This window comes from Haliotis rufescens, unplaced genomic scaffold (assembly GCF_023055435.1).
Source record: "Haliotis rufescens isolate VD_foot unplaced genomic scaffold, xgHalRufe1.0.p SCAF_19, whole genome shotgun sequence".
Classification (NCBI taxonomy): Eukaryota; Metazoa; Mollusca; class Gastropoda; order Lepetellida; family Haliotidae; genus Haliotis; species Haliotis rufescens.
In genome coordinates, this window is record NW_025963879.1 from 1,818,871 (window position 1) to 1,841,805 (window position 22,935).

Genomic DNA, 22,935 nt, shown 5'->3' on the forward strand with positions numbered 1-22,935 from the left:
CACCTTATCCCGAAGTAACGAGATTTTTCAAGATTTTAAGAAAAAAACAGAAATAAGGAAAAGAATACATTTTCATATATCAATTGTGAGTTTGGTGTTGATATGGGACACGAATTCAAATATAAACAAGACACAAGAAAATCTGTCAAATCAAATCACGTGACTTAAACATGGCGACCTCCAGGAAAGTGAAGCACGTTGTTGCTGACACGGGAGCGTTTATTCGGAACGCGCCACTCCGTGTATGTTGATTGTGTTTGATGCTAATTGATGTTTTAGATGGATGTATGGCTGTATCTTAAACATATTTATTGACTTACTATGTGGATAATCAATCTGATTCTCTGTTGTAACAGCCAATCCGTAACAGTGTTGCACCACATTGAGTCACGTATGTCTTATAAGTGGTAGCCGGTATATAATGTGTTGTCAATGTCCGTCCATATATAAATAATTGACATGTCATGTTCCTCATCAAACACAACAAACGGTAACAAACGTGTCATTGGAAGGGAGATGCTCCACTTTACCGGGCGCACTTTTCTGATCCCGCTCAGCGTCACATGAATTCATAGAGGAATAATTGCGTAGGAAACATGACATTTCTTGAAGTTAGCTAATCTAGACAACTTTAAATATTAAACTTTAAACTTTAGACGTACCACATGAAATTAAAAAAAATAACCCAGTAAAGTGCACAACTCCTCATTTTCCTAATTATATCAGCATCCAATTTTTAACATTGATGCATATGCATGAAAAACACTTTTTTAATTCCCTGAAACTCAAACCATGTACATATTGTAAAGTTAATTTGGATTACATATGATTGATTTGAGGCTAATTATCTTTAACCATTGCTCATAACTACCTCTAAGGATCAGAAAGGGGATCCTAGGTCTTAAGTAATTGGGTTACCACCCTTAGGGTAACATAACCAACCCTAGGGATCAAAGAGGTATCTGTGATCCAGGTAGTGAGAGCCACAGACGGAGATGTAAACTGTAGTCTTACTGATTCATTTCATATTTACCCTGAGCAATATTTTGCCTGGCAAGATGTAAGTTGAGCCCAAGCCTATCTGCTGGCACTCTGACTCTGGCTCATGCTTCACTGACCAGTCACCTGCTGTATCTTGATTGTCAAAACCTTCTTGGCAATCTTTAGTCCTTGGGCCATCTTTGCTGTCAAAGCTATCTTTTCTGTCCTTAGGGATATGGATGGTTTGGGTTAGAGTATTTACAGAATTTTTCTCTGGGAGTGATCTGATTATTAGGTGCAGCATTTTCACACATGTATCTTGAATATAAAAAGACTTTCCCTTTGGCTCATATGAGTCATAACATGTCAGGGGAGGGGTACATGGAAATATGATTGCTTGAACATGCTGTACCTGAACAATGATTTCCAGGAATATGCATGGAAAGACTGACGTCACCTATACACAAATTATGTTGATTGTGTTTATTGTGGGTGGCTTTAGGTTGCAAACGTGTGGAAGTATCAGAGGTTTGTTAATTGGCTAAACACTGCAGGTCCGTCACAGTGAGCACTAACTGGAATGTGCAAAAGCTGCCAGTAAAATGCTCCATCCCCTGGTGCCTTAATTACTACAGCTACTGTAGCAGATGACACAAATATGCCAGCTTGCAAATTACATCATTATAATTCATGCACTCAACTCTCCTCTTGAGTAAGAGGTAGCGCAAATGTGACACAAAGACTATAACCATGACAACATCAGTCGATCGCGATATTTTACTTCACAATATACGTATCGATCACAATCGCACACATAAGTAAAAAGTTTTGATTCTTACCTTAAATATATTCTTTTATAAATGTTACACAAAACTATAATTTCTAGTGAAAATGTAAAGATTTTCATCCATTGCACCATACTGGGCACTGCCAACTGTAAATCATTAGTGTGCCAGGTATTTTGCCATCCTGTCTATGTAAAAGATGGCTTACACACCACAGATAAGAGCTCATGCAAGTATTGTGATACACATCACATCTCACAGTTGGTGTGTCATCCCAGCCCTAGTAAATCATGTCAAAATATCAAGTATGTAACATTATATAAGCATAAAGATAATCAAATCAAGTACACTTTTGTTGGCTACACAAGGTGAAATTATCAATTGGATTACACATTCAGTTTTCTCTTTCAGATTAAATCCTCCTTGGGGCACTTATTGCATTTTCCTGGCTCAAGAAAATCTACATGACATAGTTGTAACCATTTTCCTTAATAAAAATTGTTACCACACAAAAAACTTTGTTTTTGTATGATATACGTCCACCCTTATGGTGCCTCACCCTCCACGGCGCGTCACGCCAAGGGAAGCAACTCTCACCCAAATCACTTTCCTTATGTCATCTGACAAAGACAGACGTGCTGTTTTTTTCAAGACAAAATAAAGACAAGATAATCGTTCGTACAAGAACCATGGCAGACCAAACTGTATGTATGGTACATTTCTTTCATGCAAAGGCGTAATACCTCGCATTGTAAAGTTATAAAGTTGTAATTATGTGACACGTGTACGATACCTTTGAAATGAAGGCCGTCGTAGCGTCCATTTTGTAGTGCCACGTATGATATATGTAACACCAGGGCCATCAAAAACGGCTTCGGTTTTTTAATCTATATCATCGGGCTTTAGCCTACAATCTTTTCCTTTAAATAAACCCAAGGTGGTGTGTTAATTATTTTAAATTACACTTACCTTTTTTACGGGTTTTCTACACCTTCGCGCGTAACACGCCCACTTTGGTGTTATAATTATACTACGACATTGGCTATTAGTATCGCGTTACCAATCGCATTCTAAATTACGCCTTTGCTTCTAGTTACACAATTTATGCACGTATCTTTCCGATCTTTCAATCGCACTGATACACTTTATTACCCTTCCCGCCAAACTCAAAAATTACGGTCTTTTTTACAGACCTTCAAACTGTGTACGGGGTGCTCGGCTTCGATTCCCCCCCAAGACAGGCATGATACTTGCATAAAGTGTTTGGCCGAAGACGGGCATGACGATGGGTCATGCCCGATCTGTGTTGCATTCACACCACGGGCGCAGAAAAAGAGAAATGTGGACCTCTTACACTTTAAGGGTCTATTGAAGGCGGGGGTGGACATTAGATCGGCAAAGACCGCCCCGCCCCCCTCAAAAAAAGTAAGAAAGGGTAAAAAGGCAGCTGAGACTGTCTCCTCCGCTCCCTCCCCGGGGGCCGGGGGAGAAGGCTCTAGGGTCCCCGTCACAATCACTGCACCCTCTCCTGCACCGTCTTTGGCAGACATCTCTGCCTTGTTGAGGTCGCAGATGGCGTCGATGATGGAGGAGTTGCGGACCGAGCCTTCCCCGTTGTCGGCGCCGGACGCGGCTTCGAGACCTTGTGATATGCCCGGCGTCGGCCGAGGCAGGCCACTTGGTCTCAGGGACGAACTCAGACCGGGCTTCGGCGCCGGCTCGAGGTCGCTCCCCAGCGGAGGGGTGGCGGGCACTGGCCCGTTCACTACCGACGCACAGTTCTCCCTAGCGGAGCCAGACGCCTCTTCCGAGGCCGAGGCTTCCTCTAGCGGATTTCTAGCCCAGAGCCAGGTGGGTTCCCTTGAACCCCCGGCACCTCGGGACCGGGACTCGGCTTCGGGCCGGGTGCAGCCCGGGGATGCGAAGGCCCAGGCCTTCGGGCGTCCCCTTCCGACTTCGTCTGCCTCTTCTCTCGGGGAAGAGTCGATTAATTTCGGCTCGGAATCGAGAGAGGAGGAGTGGATGGAGGAGGGGGGAGACGACTCGGAGACCTCGGGAATATTTTCCTTCGTTTCCTCGTTGAGGCATGTACGGGACAAGATTGTCCAGGTACTGCCTCAGGTGGCTGCGCCCATGCCCCAGTCGGATCCGACTGAGTTCCGCCTTCCGGGGGACGCTTTTGCTCCAAGCAAGGCACCCCAGGTGCGGCTCCGTATTCTGTCTTCATTGGTGCATGAAGTCATCAACCCTCTGTTGTCGGGTGCCCGCAGGAAGTTCGACCTGCCCGAACTTATTAAGCGGTACCCGTTAGCAGAGGATGGTGATTTTGAGGTACCGGTGGTGGACGAATGCGTCTGGACCTCCGTTACCCTGGGGGGGTCTTCGACCCCCAACTTGGCTAAGGTCAAGCAGGGCCGGCGGTTGCCACCCTTTCCCGCGTGCGGTACGGAGCTGAAGGCTGCTTACGTTTGCTTCGAGGAGCAATATCGTAACGCATGTCAGCAGCTCCGGGTGTCCGTACACTCCGCTTATCTGTCGGCCGTACAGAGGGAGTTAGCGGGAGAGGGGCCGGCCGACTCTTCGGAGTTGGCCGCGCAACTTACGGAGGTACATAGTCATCTTGCGAGGGACGCTATTCGTAGCTGTGCCTCGCAGATGATGTGCGCAGTCATGGGCATGCGCAGGCTGTGGATGTCGGTATCCAAATACTCGGCTTCCACACGCCAGGATCTACTTGCTTTGCCTTTGCTTTCCCTGGGGCTCAGCAGGTGGTCCGAGAGGCCGCACAGTTGTATGCCTCCATCAAGGATTCTAAGGCCTTGTTGGAGGTACCATGCGTTAAACCGCGTAAGCGGACCTCTCCACTTGCTTCCTCCTACGCTGACGCGCCGGGTCAGAAGTCTGCACCTGCTTGGAAGCAGCCGCTTCCTTCAGGTAAGGGCGCCGGGAGGAGCAAGAGAGGCAGGGGCCGGGGCAGGGCAGCTGGTCGAGGCCAGCAGCCTTTTCGCAGGGCCGGGAACCCATCGGGTTCCCATTAGCGCCCGAAGCGCCCCGGGCGGACCCACGGTCGCATGTTTTCGAACTGCCGACAGCCGGGGTCCGCTGCCTCAAGCCGGATGTCCCCGTAGGCGGCCGACTGGCTCTATTCCTGCAGGAATGGGAGACAGTCACATCCAATCCCTGGACCCTGTCCACTCTAAGGGATGGCCATTTGCCTCGGTGGAAACATCATCCGCCCCCCTTCTCCGGGATAAAGCACACTCCGGTGCCTGCTACCCTGGAGAGGGCGGAATTCCTCCGTGCCGAGGTCGACGCACTTCTTATGAAGGCTGCGATCGAACCGGTTCCCGTGGGACAGGAAAGCGAGGGCTTCTACTCGACATATTTCCTAGTCACCAAAAAAGACGGAGGGTTCAGGCCTATTCTCAATCTGAGAAGGCTGAACAAACTTATAGAGGTACCGTCCTTCAGGATGGAGACACTGCGCTCGGTGATCTCAGCTGTCGAGACCGGAGAATGGCTAACGTCAATAGACCTAAAAGACGCCTATCTCCACGTACCCATACACCCCGAGTTCAAGAAATACCTCAGGTTTTCTTTCGACGGGAGGTGTTATCAGTTCAGGGTTCTACCATTCGGGATCGCTACGGCCCCGAGGGTGTTCACCAAGCTGATGTTGATTCCCGCCCAAGTGGCCAGGTCAAAAGGTCGGTTCTGCCATCCGTACCTCGACGACTGGCTACTAAGAGCTCTATCGCAATCCCTGAGTCAGATAGCTACACAACAAGTGATAGATATTCTGATCACTCTAGGGTGGATAGTCAATCTCAAGAAGTCAGATCTGAGCCCTACTCAGAATCTAGTCTTCCTAGGGGCGAATTTCAACACGGTGAGCGGACTTGTATCTCTGTCACAAGATCGCATTACCAAGGTCAGAAGTGTTACTTCCCAGTTCCTTCTGTCAGCCAGTCACACTGCTCGTACATGGCTCCAGTTACTGGGCAACATGGCGGCGACAGTGGATGTGGTTTGGCGGGCGCGCTTGAGAATGAGACCCATTCAACAAGCGCTCCGTCGACTTTGGGTGAACTCGAAAGATCTCGAGACTGTTCTCGAGACTCCGCAGTGGCTCAATGCACACCTTCAGTGGTGGACCGAGGTCGGGAATCTGTCCCGGGGGCTCCCCCTCGACACTCCCGTGCCGTCTCTCACAGTTCAAACAGACGCGTCACTCTCTGGCTGGGGAGGCGTTCTGAACGATCACACTGCCTCGGGACTATGGTCACAGCAGGAGATCAAAATGCATATCAATGTGCTAGAACTGAGAGCGGTCAGGTTGGTGTTCCAACGCTTCCTGGATCTGCTTCGTGGCCAAGTGGTGCGTCTAGAGATGGACAACCAAACGGCGATGACTTACATCCGGAAGCAGGGGGGAACGGTGTCTCCGTCGCTTCTCCAAGAGACGTGGCAGTTCCTCCTATGGTGCGACTCACACGTTATCAGGGTGCTACCTGTTTATCTCCCGGGGGTAGACAACGTCCGTGCGGACGCTCTGTCTCGCCGGATCCTCGCTCCTCACGAGTGGAGGCTCGACCCGGGGATATTCTGGATTATCTCCCAGTTATACGGGTCGTTCCAGGTGGATCTGTTTGCGTCTGGGGTGAATCACCAGACACCAACGTTCTGCTCCCGAGTCCCCGACCCGAGGTCGGTGGCACCGGACGCCTTCCAGCTAGATTGGACGGACAGAATACTGTGGGCATTCCCCCCAGTACCTCTGATTTCCAAGGTCCTGTCTCAGCTAGCCACTCAGCCTGCGCGACTACTTGTGCTCCTGGCACCCCTTTGGTCGGCGCAGAGTTGGTTTCCAGTCATACTCAGGTTTCTGGCTCAGCCTCCTGTTCTATTACCTTTACGACCGGACCTCCTATCCCAGAATGAGGCCCTCCACCCGAATCCCAGGATTCAGTGGGTGGCTTGGCCACTGTCCGGAATCGCCTCCAGGAGAGCGGTATTCCTGCACGAGTTGCAGACACAATACTGGCTTCGCGGAGGGATTCGACAAACGTTCAGTACGAGGATAGATGGGCCTGCTATGCGCGCTGGTGTGTCGATAGAAGGATTGCAGATCCCTTTTCTGCAGATCTCGTAGCCGTACTTGAGTTCCTCCAGTCGCGACTAGATGTCGGCCTGGCCGCATCGACAGTCCGGGGGTACTCTACAGCTATCGCTGCCTTTCACGTCCCCGTCGACGGGGCACTTTTGGGTGCGCACCCATTAGTGCAGCGTTTTTTAGCAGGTGTGGACAGGATCCGACCGCCTGTCCGGCGGATCAGTCCCCCTTGGGAATTGTCAATCGTTCTTGATTGGCTGTCCGGTCCTTCTTTTCGGGATCTGTCGTCTCTCTCTCTTCAGCTGTTGAGCTGGAAGACGGCGTTCCTTGTGGCGGTAACGTCCGGCAGACGGGTAGGCGACATTCACGCAATGTCAGCCGATCCCGAACTAACTGTCTTTCACCGGGACAGGGTCAGTATTCGCCTGCCGGACTCTTACCGTCCTAAGGTCGCACACGCCTTCCACGTGACGGCTCCTATTGAGCTACCTGCTCTTTCACAGCCTTCCTCGTCGGGGACCACTACAAGACATGCTCATGTCTTGGATGTCCGCAGGACCCTTAAGTCCTATATCAGCAGAACTAAGGGTATCCGTAAGGATAATCAACTATTTTGCTGTTATGGCGGTAGGAAGGCTGGCTCACCTGCGAGCAAACAAACTATCTCGCGGTGGATACGGCGTACACGCTTCAAGGCAGGGACCCCCCTACCAAGTTGAAGGCTCATTCGGTTAGAGCAGTGGCTACGACACAAGTGTATGCTGCGGCTCTGCCCATTGAGGAGATCTGCTCCGCGGCTATTTGGAGCCAGCCGAGCACGTTCATCAAACATTACCAACTCGACAAACACTCAAGCGAGCGTGCTCCGAACTGGGCAAAGTTCTACATCTCTAGCCGATTGAGCCTTCGAGATTTTAGACCGCCCGGACCGGTTATAACACTGCTCAGTAACGGTCCGGATTTTATCTTCTACGGTCGATACAATACCAGCCATTACTAGTCGATAATCATCGTAATTGCACATGCACTCCTTCGATTACGGGGACCCTCTGGCCTAGCTCTGTGCGGGTTTATAGTCTCTCGTGATCTGTGCCCCCAATATCACTTGTTCAAAAAAGTGGGTGGGGTGGGGGGTGTGTGTGTCTCGAGTTCTCGATATGATGAGCCACAAAGAATGGCTCTTTTCATTGTGTATGGTCGATAACGCCCTGTCTCCAGCCCCCGCCTTTCGACGGTGGTGCCTCACGATAAGGTTGGTTCCATTTATTGAACTCTTGTTTATTCATTGAAATAATCAAAATACGATGTATTTTATGCACGCTTGTTGCTGACGGATGCCACTTCCTAGATTATCTTTAGGAGTCTATCTTGATGCAATAAGTGCCCCAAGGAGGATTTAATCTGAAAGAGAATTTTACAAACCTGTAGAGGTTATGAATTCTCTGATGAAATCCTCCTTGGGGCACGGCCACCCGCCTCCCCACATTCCCTCAGCATTAGACATATGGAAAGTGATTTGGGTGAGAGTTGCTTCCCTTGGCGTGACGCGCCGTGGAGGGTGAGGCACCATAAGGGTGGACGTATATCATACAAAAACAAAGTTTTTTGTGTGGTAACAATTTTTATTAAGGAAAATGGTTACAACTATGTCATGTAGATTTTCTTGAGCCAGGAAAATGCAATAAGTGCCCCAAGGAGGATTTCATCAGAGAATTCATAACCTCTACAGGTTTGTAAAAAATTTCAAGATATTTTGGCCATTCAGTCATTATATACTCTTCAAAAAAAGAAACTTGACACTGACTTTTAAAATGTAATATAATGCGATTGTTTCAAAATAGGACACAGAAACCATAATTGAAACATTGTTTGAAGATCAATGTACACAATGTTCAAAACATTAATCGTGTCATCTAGACAGACACAGGTAATGTCACAGGGGTACAGAAAATGCCTGTATCGGTTGTGCCCACCACGTGCATCAATCACCGCTTGACACCGACGACCAATAGATGCAATCAAGTTGTCAATAACACGCTGTTGGATGTGCTGCCATTCATGCTGAAGTGCATCAAGAAGCGCCGGAAGTGTTTGGGGCGGTGGATTCCTTCTGCGAACTCGTCGATCCAACTCGTCCCACAGATGCTCAGTCGGGGACAATTTCTGGTGACCGGGCTGGCCAAGGTTATGTCTGGATGTTGTTGTGCTGTAAGAAGTCCTGACAAACGTGCAATATGCGGTCGAGCGTTGTCCTGCTGGAACTGTCCGCCATGAACGTTGACGTGAGGAAGAACATAAGGCTGTAGGATCAAGTCTCTGTAACGCACACCTGTTAATGCACCTGCCACATGCACGAGAGGCGTCCTACCACCGTGATGAATTCCGGCCCATACAATGACACTCCCGCCGCCAAATGGGACAACCTGCTGCACACAGTTGGGGGCGTAACATTCACCCCGACGTCTGTAGACACGTGCGCGCCCATCAGCATGTGTGAGTAGGAAACGGGACTCGTCAGTAAACAGTACATTTCTCCACCTTGCACGTGTCCATCTAACCCTTTGTTGGCACCAAAGCAGACGGTCCGCCAGATGATGTGGGGTCAATACATGACGTCGAACAGGTCTTCGTGCAAAAAGTCCAGCCTCCCTCAGTCTGTTGCGTATCGTTTGATCTGATATTCTGCGTACCCCAAGGATCTGTGTGGTTGTAGACGTGGCTGTGGTAGTGTGGTCTCGGAGGTGTCGCAGCAGGATGTATCGATCTTGTGCTTGGGTTGTCACCCTTGGTCTTCCTGACCTTGGTCTGTCGTCAACTCTGTTGGTGATGTTGTATCGGGTCCACAGTGCGGAGATTGTCTGTCTGGATACGCCAAAGTGCCTGGCCACTTCTTGCTGAGTTGCTCCAGCTTGTAATCTCCCAATGGCGTTGTTCCGTTGAGCTGCATTCAGTCTTGGCATTCTGTCGCCTCTACTGCCGTTGATGTGGATATTTATACCCATTCAGCAGGGGGGCCTGCATGCCTAAATGCAGGATCCTGTGCTGCACGTTTTTTACAGGCGGTTGAGTTTGGATGAAGCTGTAAAATTGATTCCCAAACGCTACGTTTATGTGCTTTGCATGTGTTTTCGCGAATTATAGACACATCATCTTTCTGTTTGACTTATTTGGTTCTCATTTAATGTAATTATTTTAGATATTTGGCAATAAGTGGTTTTACATCTATGTCAAGTTTCTTTTTTTGAAGAGTATATAAATATTTACCTTTAAGATATGAATATAGAGAGCAGTTTTATCCTCTCAGTAATCATGATGAAACAGATAAAAAATGTGCAGCAAAATATGGGCCAATATCCATATTTCCCAAGGGCAAAAGTAAACATCTTTGTGAGTCCCCTGTGGCATACTTGAGTGAGAATATGTTTTTACCCCTGCAACAGTTTGTATATACACATGATTTGTTGCTTGTTGTTTGTTGTTTAACACTGCACCTAGCAATATATCAGCCATATGACTGCGGACTATAAATAATCGAGTCTGGCACAATTGGGATGCGATGACATGCATCAACCAAGTCAACAAGTCTGACCACCTGATCCAATTAGTTGCCTCTTATGACAAGCATAGTCGCTCTTTACGGCAAGCGTAGGTTGCTGAAAACCTTTTCTTACCCGGATCTTCGTGGGACGTATTGATACATGAACTAACAATACTGTGGTTGATTTGTGGCACAAAGTTCTGCACATGCTAATACTTGGATCAATTGTTATAAAACTTGTAATTTATTTGTTTCAATAAAAGTTATTATCTGGTCAAATAAATGTCACTGTTCCCACAATAGGTTGTGATAACTTTGGTAGTGATGAAATATGGAAGTCCAGTGGTTATCTGGGCAAGGTCTGCTGCAACCAATACTGACTGTGTCAAACAAAATGGATCTGACCGCCTCCGTGGTCTAGTGGTAGGGCGCCTGCCTGGAGAGGAGAAGGTTCTGGGTTCAATCCCCGGCTACGCTGTACTAAAACATGTTAAAAGATGGTACTTGTTGTTACCCTGTCTGGCGCTCGGCTTTAAGGTGCTAAATAAAGGACTGGTTGGCTCATAGCAGTTTACTGTGTCTGAGTGGGCTATCCATGTTACACTGCGACATGATATCTCAGTGCGTTAGCACTATAAATCGGCATCAGTCCGGACTAGTACACACTGGTACAAGCAGCCACACACACACGTGCATGCACGTCGCTATATAACTGCAATAAGTTTGGACGCAACGTTAAACCTCACCTCACCTCACCTCACCTCACCTCACCTCGCCTCACCTCACCTCACCTCACTAAATGGATCAGGTTTTCAGGCTCGGTGATTGGTTGATTGTGTGTCATTGTTCATGGTATTAATTACTGGATTGTCTGGTCCAAACTGTTATTTACAATAAGATAACTGTAATTACTTGTAATCCATGATAAGTTGAACCAACTCGCAAACCGCGTACTGTTGCTCAGTGTGGTGTTTAATAACAAACAGAATGAAAAAGACGTGCAGAACCTGTCCGTGTAATATGAAAGAAGGCTACTTAATGGGTGATGCAGTGGTTTGCATGAGACGAGATTTCCAATTAATGGATACCTGAAGTTTGTGACACTATAAAAATGTCCACTTTTATCTCAGCAATTTAAATTAAATTACTAATGAATTCATGTTTTCATCATTTCTTAGGACATTGGTGAACAGATTTACAGCCTGCCTGATGTTGTCGGAGAAATTAAGGATAAAGCCACCAAACAGCGCCTACAGTTTCTTCCCTACAAGCTCGAGTACAGGGAACCATCTGCTGAATCCGTGAAAATAGGTAACCAGCCACAGTGTTGTATATATACTGTAAATCTGGAATTGTTTTAGATCAGGAAAGTACTGCGAAAGCTGCCAGTATGCGTAGCTCGTAATAGTTTTATGATGTAGTTATTTTTGCAGCCCAACAAGGAACAAAAACCAGAAGGAGGCATATTTCTTTTAGTCACTTCCACACATTGTCAGCCAGCTTGTGTATGATAAAATATAGTATCCCTCACATTTTATTACCTTAATTACACTTTGTCACTCAGTGTCAATTGGAAGTTCTTTGGCCCCGTGGCTCTTTACCCGACTTACCAAGCCCATCACGAAGTTCCTGCAAGTCAGAGGGATTATCCTCAAGTCTATTCAAGTCCATGCCGACCGAAATGTCCTAGTAAACATCTCACCCTCGTGCAGAAATTACTCCATCAGCTCGGTTGGCTGGGCAACACAGAAAAGTCGTAAAACGGCAACTGCAATTCATCTGCAGCACATCGCAGCACATCGATCTCGGAAAGAGGTTCGTTCCTCCGAACGGATAGAAGAAGAAACAACGACTCGTCCCATTAGCACTCAGGCAGTCGCCACATCTTCAACAATGGCAGCAGCTGCTCGGTCTATTGACGTCGGCACAAGCCCTCACCCAGAGAGACCGCATCTTCAGATTGACGATTGCCTGCTCCCGATTCAGCTCCCATTGCACCTGTACGGCCTTCTACAATGGTGGTTAGAACGAACATCAGAATGAACGTCTGCTCAGGAGTTCCCCTGACCCTTTCTACCAATACACCACTTTTTCGTGAATGCAAGGTGCAGCCGTTTCGACGGTGTCCCAATTCCATTATCAGCCCACCCCTGCCTTGGCAAAGTGTAAAATGGGATGCCAAACAAATAAGACCTGCGTCATTAGAGCATACGGATAGGTTGTTTTGTAGAACTGATTGACTTGAGACCCTTTCTGAATTGGCTACAAGTCGTGGTTGAATAGCTTAATTCAAAACCACACTATCATCATAGTACGATGTCCTATGCGAAAACACACAAGCACGTTATACCCGTTGGCATGACGCTATGTCCTAGTAATATCTCCAGATGTGTGACAGTCCTAGGATTGAAGCATGTTAAGCACCAGCTTCCTCATGTGCATCTCCTGGTTACAAGACGAATACATACTTTGATAATCTGCGACCCACCGTCCTACCGTGGGATAAATGCATAGAGTGAGTTAGGATAAGTTTAAAGATTTGTAAATTTTACAATGAATTGTATATTTATAATACTTATCCTATTTCACACGATCTATGGCCGCCCATCCTACCCCACATCACAGTTACACTAGCCTGTCAGCTCCAAGAAAGAGAATGATGAGGCAGAGGGTATCTGGTGACCAGATCGAGGACAGCAAGCTGCGTGAGAATCGGGTGCATGATGTGATTGCTGGAGTGGTCGTCATGGTGATGCCAGGGGTGTTTGGGCGAATAGAGCTTAGAGGCTAGAAACTTTGTTCAAGGATGTTTCCACCCAAGGGATCGGAAGAAGAAGTATGAAATGCATAGAGTGAGATAGGATAAGTGTTATAAATATTCAATTTATTGTAAAATTTATAAATTTCTAACTGACAAACCCTTACTTTTCCACACATCTATGATCTTGGAACACACTCAGTACCTCTCCGCTTTATGTACCATACTACATCACTTATCCCTGTGTTGTGTGTAATTTGTCATGATTTTTCTTGGGCTTCCAGATTATGTGCACTTGTTACTACATGTAATATGTTTTTGAGCAATATGCTATTAATTTTTGGAAACTCATGACAGTCTTCAGAGATCTGAGATTTTATTTGTTTAGACTAGTTTATGCATCTATCCATCTGTTTGAACTTGGCTAAATTAATGGGACCAGGGTGGAACTTGGTTTTGCCTGATGCAAGTAGGTTCTCATGTCAACTTGCGCCTGGTGCAAGTGTAAGTCAACTTCCTTAAATCGAGCCCTGCTAAGTATATTTAGCTCACCTAGCATAAACTGTTTTCCAGAAACCCTTTATAGGTGAACTAGAGTAGAAACTAGATGTTTTTTCCTACAGTGACAGAGTTTTCCAAGAAGACTGGAGATTACCTGAGCTTGTCAGCTGTTGACATCCGAGTCCTTGCACTCGCTTATCAGCTAGAGAAGGAACATGTGGGGACGACGCACATCAAGACATCACCGGACACAAAGGTTGCTTGTTATGGCTGTCTGTCTATCTGTCTCTGTGTGTATGTCTGTGTGTATGTCTGCCTGTCCATCTGCTTGTCTATCTCTGTCTCTGTCTGTGAACATGTTGATATTGTGAACAATGTTACATTAAGAAGAGGCCTAGGTAACAGGATTCGTGCTAAAACGACCCCTTAAAAGTTGTTAATGTTACATCCAATCAGGTGTTTGTTTGTTGGTCTGATTCATGAACTGTTTATATTATAAACAAATATGATTATATTTACAAAAAGATTGCCAATTCTGCTGAGAAATCGTTCTACCACAAACTTCAGGCCATGGTTAGCCCTGTTGTCTAAGGTGCCGGAATATGGCTGTGCAGAGCAGCATCCCTTAGGCCTGCCAGAAAGCTATGATCATGTGTTGGATTCCAGTTCGCCCTGATAGTGTTTCTGGGTTAGCCTGCAATATAACCATACTCGTGGGTTTCACCAAAGTGGTAAATGTCCGCAAATCCCATATCATTCTCAATGGCAAGTTTCTGTGCCAGATAAACTACACTGGTATGTCATGTCATCAGATATTAGTGTTGTAGAACCTGATTAGTTGGCTGTTGAACCATGTTACAGTTATGTACACCAGTGTATGTGAACTGTGTTGTGTTTCAGACGGAGATTAATCTCTCCACTCCAGCTTCCAATGAGCCTGCACAGATTGCTGGCTTCTACCTTGGAACACAGGCAAGTACATGTGTCATTTCATCGTTTACTAGCCATATCAGAACATTTACCCAGGGTTTTACCTTGACTTATAAAAGTGGGGGTCCAGGGGACCCCCAATAGTTTATTTTAAGGGCCCTTGAAAGCAATATGAAGGTCCGGTAAAGTAATGAAATGGTGTAGTGTACTGTACGTTTAGATAATTACTTGAGAGCCTGGAATGAACCAATGATCATGTGGACAGTGGTCATGATTGATAGATGACATGACAGACACCAATAACTGCTCTTGATGTGCTGTAGGTTCAATGAATATTATTGTGCCTCCCAAGGGATGCAGTATATTCTTTTTCTGCGTCCATTCTCAACCTTTGTGCATACTGGACGCACATTTGTGCATACTGGACGCACATTTGTGCATCGTGCAAAACCCTGCATACCACTCAAGTAAAACAGTTGGTCATTAGAAACTCAGCTCATGTTCATTCTTGATTGTCTAGTATATGCGTATAAGTCTGTATACAGCCGTAACCATGTCCTAGATTCCCCACAAGGTTACGGCTGTCCTAGATCCCCACACAGTTACTACTGTCCTAGACCCTAACTCGGTTACGGCTGTCCTAGATCCCAACACAGTTACGACTGTCCTTGATCCTAACACATGGCTGTCCTAAATCCCCCACACGGTTATGGCTGTCCTAGATCCCCACACGGTTACGGCTGTCCTAGATCCCCACACGGTTACGGCTTTCCTAGATCCCAACACAGTTACAACTGTCCTTGATCCTAACACATGGCTGTCCTAAATCCCCCACATGGTTATGGCTGTCCTAGATCCCAACATGGTTACGGCTGTCCTAGATCCCCACACGGTTACGGCTGTCCTAGATCCCCACACGGTTACGGCTGTCCTAGATCCCCACACAGTTACGACTGTCCTAGATCCCCACACGGTTACGGCTGTCCTAGATCCCAACACAGTTACGACTGTCCTTGATCCTAACACATGGCTGTCCTAAATCCCCCACACGGTTATGGCTGTCCTAGATCCCCACACGGTTACGGCTGTCCTAGATCCCCACACGGTTACGGCTGTCCTAGATCGCCCACACGGTTACGGCTGTCCTAGATCGCCCACACGGTTACAGCTGTCCTAGATCGCCCACACGGTTACAGCTGTCCTAGATTGCCCACATGGTTACGGCTGTCCTAGATCCCCACACGGTTACGGCTGTCCTAGATCCCCATACACTTATTGCTGTCCTAGATCTCCACATAGTTATGGCCTTCCAATGTGTTCCAATTCATCATTTCACTGACACTATTGTGATCAGTTTTGAGTCACTACAGTCCACCAAGGTCTTTTGAGGGGACCTTGATGAAGACTTCTATAAGGCAAGTATAACAAGACTGGAGTATCACTGGAACAAGTGTATTGAAGACAACAGATCAAAGGAAAATAATGTGGGAACAATTTTGATTCTAAATGATTCTTTGTGAGGCCACTAACTTTTTTATTTACCCTCATATCTCCATGCTATGATGAATAAATATCCTTACCTATTCGCCAATTACCTTCATGTCAGCAGTGACGCAGTCACCTCCATCACTAGTATTCAAATGAGGCTCACTATGAAGCTATTGGGGCAAATGGGTCCAGGGTATTTATAATAGAATGGAAATATAATTAATTGTCTTCAATTTCAGAGTGAGACACAGTCTAGGAGTACATCGGAGAGCATCGATGATGTGGCTGCAACACTGGAGAAACAAAACATTGCAGATGTACCGTCTGATGTCAAACATTCATCTCCATCCCACAGTGAAGTGACTTCGCATGCACAAAAGACATGTGTTGCAGTAAATGATGCATGTTCTGAACCCACACAGGAGACTGACAAGAGTGACTTCCCAGCTCTGTCGAGAGATCCTCTCCCCTCAGACACAAAACCGAGAACTGCCATTGAAACGAAGTCTGTCCAGCACATCTACAGCGAGGTGCGGGATGACTCCACATCTGGCTGCCTTGTGAACAAGCTGGAGAATGAGGAGGAGTTTCCCAGCCTCTCACGGGACCTTGGTGGCCATTACCGTAATGACTCAGAAGTGATATGTGACACAGGGGCCACAAACGGCTTGCTGAAAGATAGTCAGGCGACAAGTGAAGTCCCTCAAGTGTTTATTGAGGTAAGGGATAACTCGAGTGAGGACAAGCAGCCCTTGGTTGACGAAGGTGAATATCCTTCATTATCCTCAAATCAGGTTGATTCACTGTCAGAGACGTCCATCAGTGCTGGTACAAACACAGTTTCATATGCAAAAATAATCCAAGATGGACAAGCCAAAGTTCAGGTGAAACCTGCAGCAGTTCGAGTATTTAAGGAAGGGCAGGTGCTGCCAAGTAGTTTGATTCAAGAGGAAGTGGAAGGTGAAGAGGAGGAGGAGGAGGAGAGTGAGGAGGAAGAAGAAAGTGAGGGGGAGGATGGAGAAGGGTGGATAACTCCGTCCAACATCAAGGAGGTGAAGAAGCAGATGGGTGGCGGTGATGCTGAGAGGGCAGAAGTCACTGTTGGATGTCTGACTACAGACTTTGCCATGCAGGTGAGCTGCCAGTAACACCAGGTGGAGTTGATGGTGCAGCATGTGCAATATGCATGTGCATGACAATATAAAATTCACAGCAATCTCATTTAGATTTGTTTGTTTGTTGTTTAACGCCGCACTCAGCAATATTCAAGCTATATGACAGCCCTCATTTAGATCAGATCTCAGTTCTCGCTACAGCGAAACAAAGATGTGAAGACATCAGATTATGGTCAGAATGACCTTTCGCGAACTTTGACCGACCAATGAAATGACTGATAAGAAGTCAACTTTAGCCAATCAGAAAGCAGCTTTCTCTAGCTTTACAGCACTTGTTTCCAACTGGTGATTTCCGATCCGAATATATTGTTTCAAAATTTGAAAACGTAACAAAAGAAAATCCCTTAATGTCCAATAGATGGCTATTGTATATTGTATGGCAGTACTAACGGGATTGCATGGTCAGGCTCGCTGTCTAAGTTGATGCATGACATCATATCCCAATTGTCTGGATCATGATGTCAATCACTGGATTGTCTGGTCCAGACTCGATTATTGAAAGACTGCCGTCATATAGCTGGAATAAACAACAAACAAACAACAAAACTCCACACAGGCTATCCCATTGAAGCGAGAGATCGGCGTACAGCCCTTAGCTAGTGTTTGGAATACCTTGTGTTAACCTTTTCCAGGTTGCATAATTAGAAAACTCATTCCGACTATCACTTTACTGATCTGGTAAGCAACGCTCTGATTGGTCAGATGTAAGGTTGTTCTGACCTGATCTGTAATGGGATGTCCTCAGATCTTTGTTTAGCGGTAGTGAGAACTAAGATCTGATTTTAATGAGATTGAAAGCAACAGGAACGTGTCAGTACTACCACAGACATCAACATGCATTTTTTCGTGTCATTTGACGTCTCGATGCTGTCCATGTTCAGGAACCCCCTGTTGCCATGAGACAATGCTGATGATTAAAATCAACAGTTTTAATTCCAAATATTTAGAAAAGTGTTATCAGTGGGTGAAGTTAGGGTTGTGACTTCATCATATCCATAATACATTGAAGTCATCATCAAATTGTCAGTGATCAAAGATGAGAGAGGAAAATTCTGAAAATAACAATGATTTAACACATTGTTTGATACACATGATTTGATATTTTTGGCAATTTTGAAGCCTTGTCACATCTTTTGTTTATTAACTATTTTTTTACAATGTGTTTCTTGTCTTGCAGAATGTGTTAATCCAGATGGGTTTGAACGTGGTCTCAGTTGATGGAATGCTTATCAAGAAAGCCAAGAGTTATGTACTTCGGTGTTTTGCCTGCTTCAAGTACGTTCCGTCCTTGTGTATTTCATGTGCACAGTATATGTATATATGAAGATGGCATGTAATAGTTTTGAAAATGCAATTGGTTCAATTTGCAGGGCCATGATGGCTTAGTGTTTAGTGACAGCATCCCTCAGTTAGATAGGGTCTGCTTTGCATGGGTTTCACATCCTTCGCCTATCACTGTGTCGGCACCATACTCCTGCTTCTATGGGGGCGGTGGGGTAGCCTAGTGGTTAAAGCGTTCGCACATCATGCCGAAGACCCGGGTTTGAATCCCCACAGGGGTACAATGTGTGAAGCCCATTTCTGGTGTCCCCCGCCTTGACATTGCTGGAATATTGGTAAAAGCAGCGCAAAACCTTACTCACTCTCTCACTCCTGCTCATTGGTTCACCGTAGTGGTAAACATCTTAGGTCTTGGGTTAGTTACACTTCCTCGCACATTTAGCTGACCTTATTTAGGTCATCACTGACTTAATCCTAAGTATAACAAAGCCAAATTTACAGAAAATAAACTGTATGGAATGCAGTTTACATAGCTGAGCAGTTGCAGTTTGGAAAATGGGAAGATAAACGCGATATGAGTCTTGTTTTGGTTGTGTAATGATGCTTGTGGAGGCTTTGAATGTAGATTCTGTTTCGATTATTCATAGCCAATCCATAGCCAAGTGAATTACCTTAAATGAAATATAAGAAAAACAATTGCGTGGATTGATGCCCATGATGTCAATCACTGGATTGTCTGTCCAGACTCAATTATTTACTGACTGACGTCATATAGCTAGAATATTGCTGAGTGCTGCGTTAAACAACAAACAAACAAAAAAACAAACAATATTATCGTCAGTAACCATGGACTTTTTTCTGTTCAAACTTTTGTCTGCTTCCATCAAATATGCTCAAATATAACACTTTGAGGAAGGGCCCATAGCGTACAATGTTTTCATATGTAGAGGGGAGGGAGACATTGTTAGCAAAAACAAAATGTTTGCTTTCAAGACTGTAAGAATGCACAACATATTTATTATGTAAACAATTTGTGATGTACTTGCTGTCAATTTGAGCATCTATGTGAAGTAACCCTCACTTTGTTTCTCCAGGATTACGTCAAAAATGGAGAAATTGTTTTGTCCCCAGTGTGGCAACCATACACTGAAGCGTATCGCAATGACTGTGCAGGATGATGGCACCGTCAAGTACTTCTTCTCCAGGAGGAAGAAGCTCTCCACAAGGGGACTAAGGGTACAACTCTGTCTTGTCATCCACAATTTTCTTTTGTACTATATTGCTCCTTTGTCAACCTGACCTTAATATTCAGAATTTAACTGGATGCAAAATTGACATTTGAGTACTGTGAGCTATTTGAATAACTGAATTTATGAAGACTGTATTTTGTATGTTACAGATTACCGACATTACTGAAGTTCAGGGTGTAGAGGTTACGTTTCTTCAGTCTAACAGTGAAATTCCACTTTATGGTAGACTAAAGGCTTCTGAGCATGTGCAATGAATTCAAGCAAAGCTTCTGACCTGGGACCCAAATTCATACATGGACAAAATTTATAGGGGTCCCCTTGAGTTTTAGAGTTACCTCGCAAGCACCTTTTGGATGAAGTTTTTGTTTTATCTCTATTCATATGCGTTTGTCCTTTCTTTACAGTATTCATTACCAACCCCAAAGGGAGGTAAGCACGCCCAAAACCCCCTTCTTGTGGCTGACCAACCGTTTCCTCATCAGCGACCTACAAAGAAATCTCTCAAGTCGATGGATGTATTTGACCCAGACTTTATGGCTTCGGAATCACCCTTCTGTCGGAATGATGTCACAAGTAGAGCTGCTCAACTCGGTATAATGCGCCAAGGTCAGAGCGGCAGGAGGCGGCATCAAGTTGGAGTCAAGAAGAGTACAGGGAGACGGAAATAGCATGTCCTGATTCAGATTGAATAAAATGTGATATTATCTGATTTCAGTTTCACTTGTTATTCTAGGCACTTGTGTGTTGTGGAAAGAAGTAAAAATATTGTTATCTTCATAAACAATATTGAAGTTGGCAACTGCATCAGAGATATCGTCCAACGAAGAACCAAAGATTTTCGCTGAACGCGTTATACAAGTAGACGACGCTGTGTGTACGCTTCTACGGAACGTATACTATATCTCAGAGGAGTGTCTTGCCATTGACAAGTATGAGTCGTTGAATGTCTTGGCGGAAATTAACGGGGCAAAAATAACTTCTAAGCTCTACAGAGAGGACACCGCCGCTTCCGAGTTTATAGAACTTATATCGGAGCAGATCGAGGATGAGATTGTGAGAGAACTTGTTGCCAGCCCGGCAGTTTCCTTCATCATAGACGAAAGCACTGACTTGTCTAGTGAGAAGAACTTGATCATCTATTTTTTTTACTTAGTTGAAGGAAATTTGAAAATTAAATTCGCTAAGGTTCTTCGTGTCTATGCTGCGGATGCACAGACGATTACTGCATCATTGTTAGCCTATTTTAAGAGTGTTGGACTTTCTTTGGGGAGAGTATATGGAATGGGGTCCGATGGTGCCGCCGTCATGTTAGGTAGAAGTGCTGGGGTGGCCGCAAACATGAAAGACTTTTGCCCTCATCTAGTAGAGATGCATTGTGTGGCTCACCGATTAGCATAAGCATGTGTGGATGTTGCCAAGACTGTAAAAGAGGTCAGTTACTATGAATCAATATTGAACACTTTGTCAGCATATTTTAGTCGCTTGCCCAAGAATCTATCTTGTTTGCAAATGTGGCAGGACTTACTAGATGAACCCCATGTGCGCCCTTCAGAGGTCCACAAGGTTAGATGGCTGTCAATGACAAAAGCTATTGACAACTGTGCAAAATCGTTGCCGGCACTTATTGCCATTTTAGAAGAGAATAGGGACACGGACATCATGGCAGACTCCCTACTATGACAGTTGACGACATACAAGTTTAGATTAATGACCGCGTTTTTACAGGACCTATTTGGTATGATAGGCATAGTTAGTAAGACACTACAGACTCGTGACTTGAACTATGGGGACATGAAGAACACAATTGTTGCTTTCTTGGACGGACTTAAGGGACATTACTTGACAGATAAACCAACATACGGACCGAAACTGACGATACAGACGAATTTTAAAATGTGACAATGACGAGATCGCATCACGACAAGACACTGACTGACAGAGCTAGGCAATGTGCAAGAATACTGTTTGACAATGTGACCGACAGGTTTCCAGACAACGAATTGTATTTTGCATTTGGAACCTTTGACCTGACAAATTTCCCTGACAAAGCTAGTGACCTTTCGACGTATGGGGACGAGAGTATTTCTAGGTTAGGAATCCATTTTGGCAGCAGACGACAAGGACATACTCCATTCGACAAAGACCAATTGGAACGAGAATGGGGAATATTTCGGCCTTTAATCTTCAACAACTACAGACGGTTGACATATGGACAGCTACTGAGTAAAGCACATGCTTCCAAATTGACCGATAACTCCCCAATATTGTTAAACTCATGGAGATCAGTAGTGTTTTGCCCGTGTCCAGTGTAGAATGTGAGAGGGGGTTTTCTAAACAAAACCTCATTAAGACGCGACTGAGATGTAGACTAACGACGGAGACACTGGACAAACTTATGCGTATATCGCTTTGTGGACCAAAGTTGACGGATTTTGACCCAACACCAAAGATGCGACGCTTGAAGGCTAGACAAAAGCGACAGCTTTAGGTTGAAATTGTATATATCAGATCTGTGTCATTGCATTGTTAATAAATTGTATGTATATCATGTATATATGTTATGTAAGAGGCACTTGAGTTTATTCTTTTATTCATGCATGAACATTCAACACCTCAGATATGAGGTGGGCGTGGCCAAATGTCTGATTGGCAAAAAAATATTTCCGGATCCCTCCCGTGAAGCTTAAATTTTATTAAGGTTTCTTATTCTTATTAAATATTCCAGCTATATGACAGCGGTCTGTAAATAATCAAGTCTGGACCAGACAATCCAGTGATTAACATGAGCATTGATCTACATACCGGTAATTGCGATACGATGACATGCATCAACCAAGTCAGAGAGCCTGACCCCCCCAGTCCCTGTCCGTCGCCTCTTATGACAAGCATAGGCACCTTTTAGGGCAAGCATGAGTTGCTGAAGACCTATTCTCTAGATCTTTACGGGTCAGTAACAAAAAGAACAATCTTTTAATGTTTTTTGGTATGACACTGCTGGGAATCAAACCCCGGACCTTCCACTCTGGGCAGATGCTCAACCAAAAGACCACCGAGACACTCATCCTCAGATAAGACTGGAGATGGATGTCCTTGTGCTCCGTTAAACTAAGATGTTTCAAGTTGTACTTGAGATAT

General features: G+C 45.4%; 1 protein-coding gene across 1 annotated transcript; it reads left to right on the top strand.

Annotated features, from left to right (window-relative positions):
- The first annotated feature begins 164 nt into the window (after positions 1-164).
- Positions 165-20,509, top strand: LOC124113024 (RNA-binding protein NOB1-like). Its single transcript, XM_046473265.1, has 8 exons — positions 165-242; positions 11,596-11,728; positions 13,799-13,932; positions 14,577-14,648; positions 16,334-17,227; positions 18,447-18,544; positions 19,645-19,786; positions 20,205-20,509. The coding sequence occupies exons 1-8, from the start codon at positions 171-173 to the stop codon at positions 20,466-20,468; spliced, it is 1,809 nt and encodes a 602-aa protein (XP_046329221.1). The 5' UTR covers positions 165-170; the 3' UTR covers positions 20,469-20,509.
- The last annotated feature ends 2,426 nt before the right edge of the window (positions 20,510-22,935 follow it).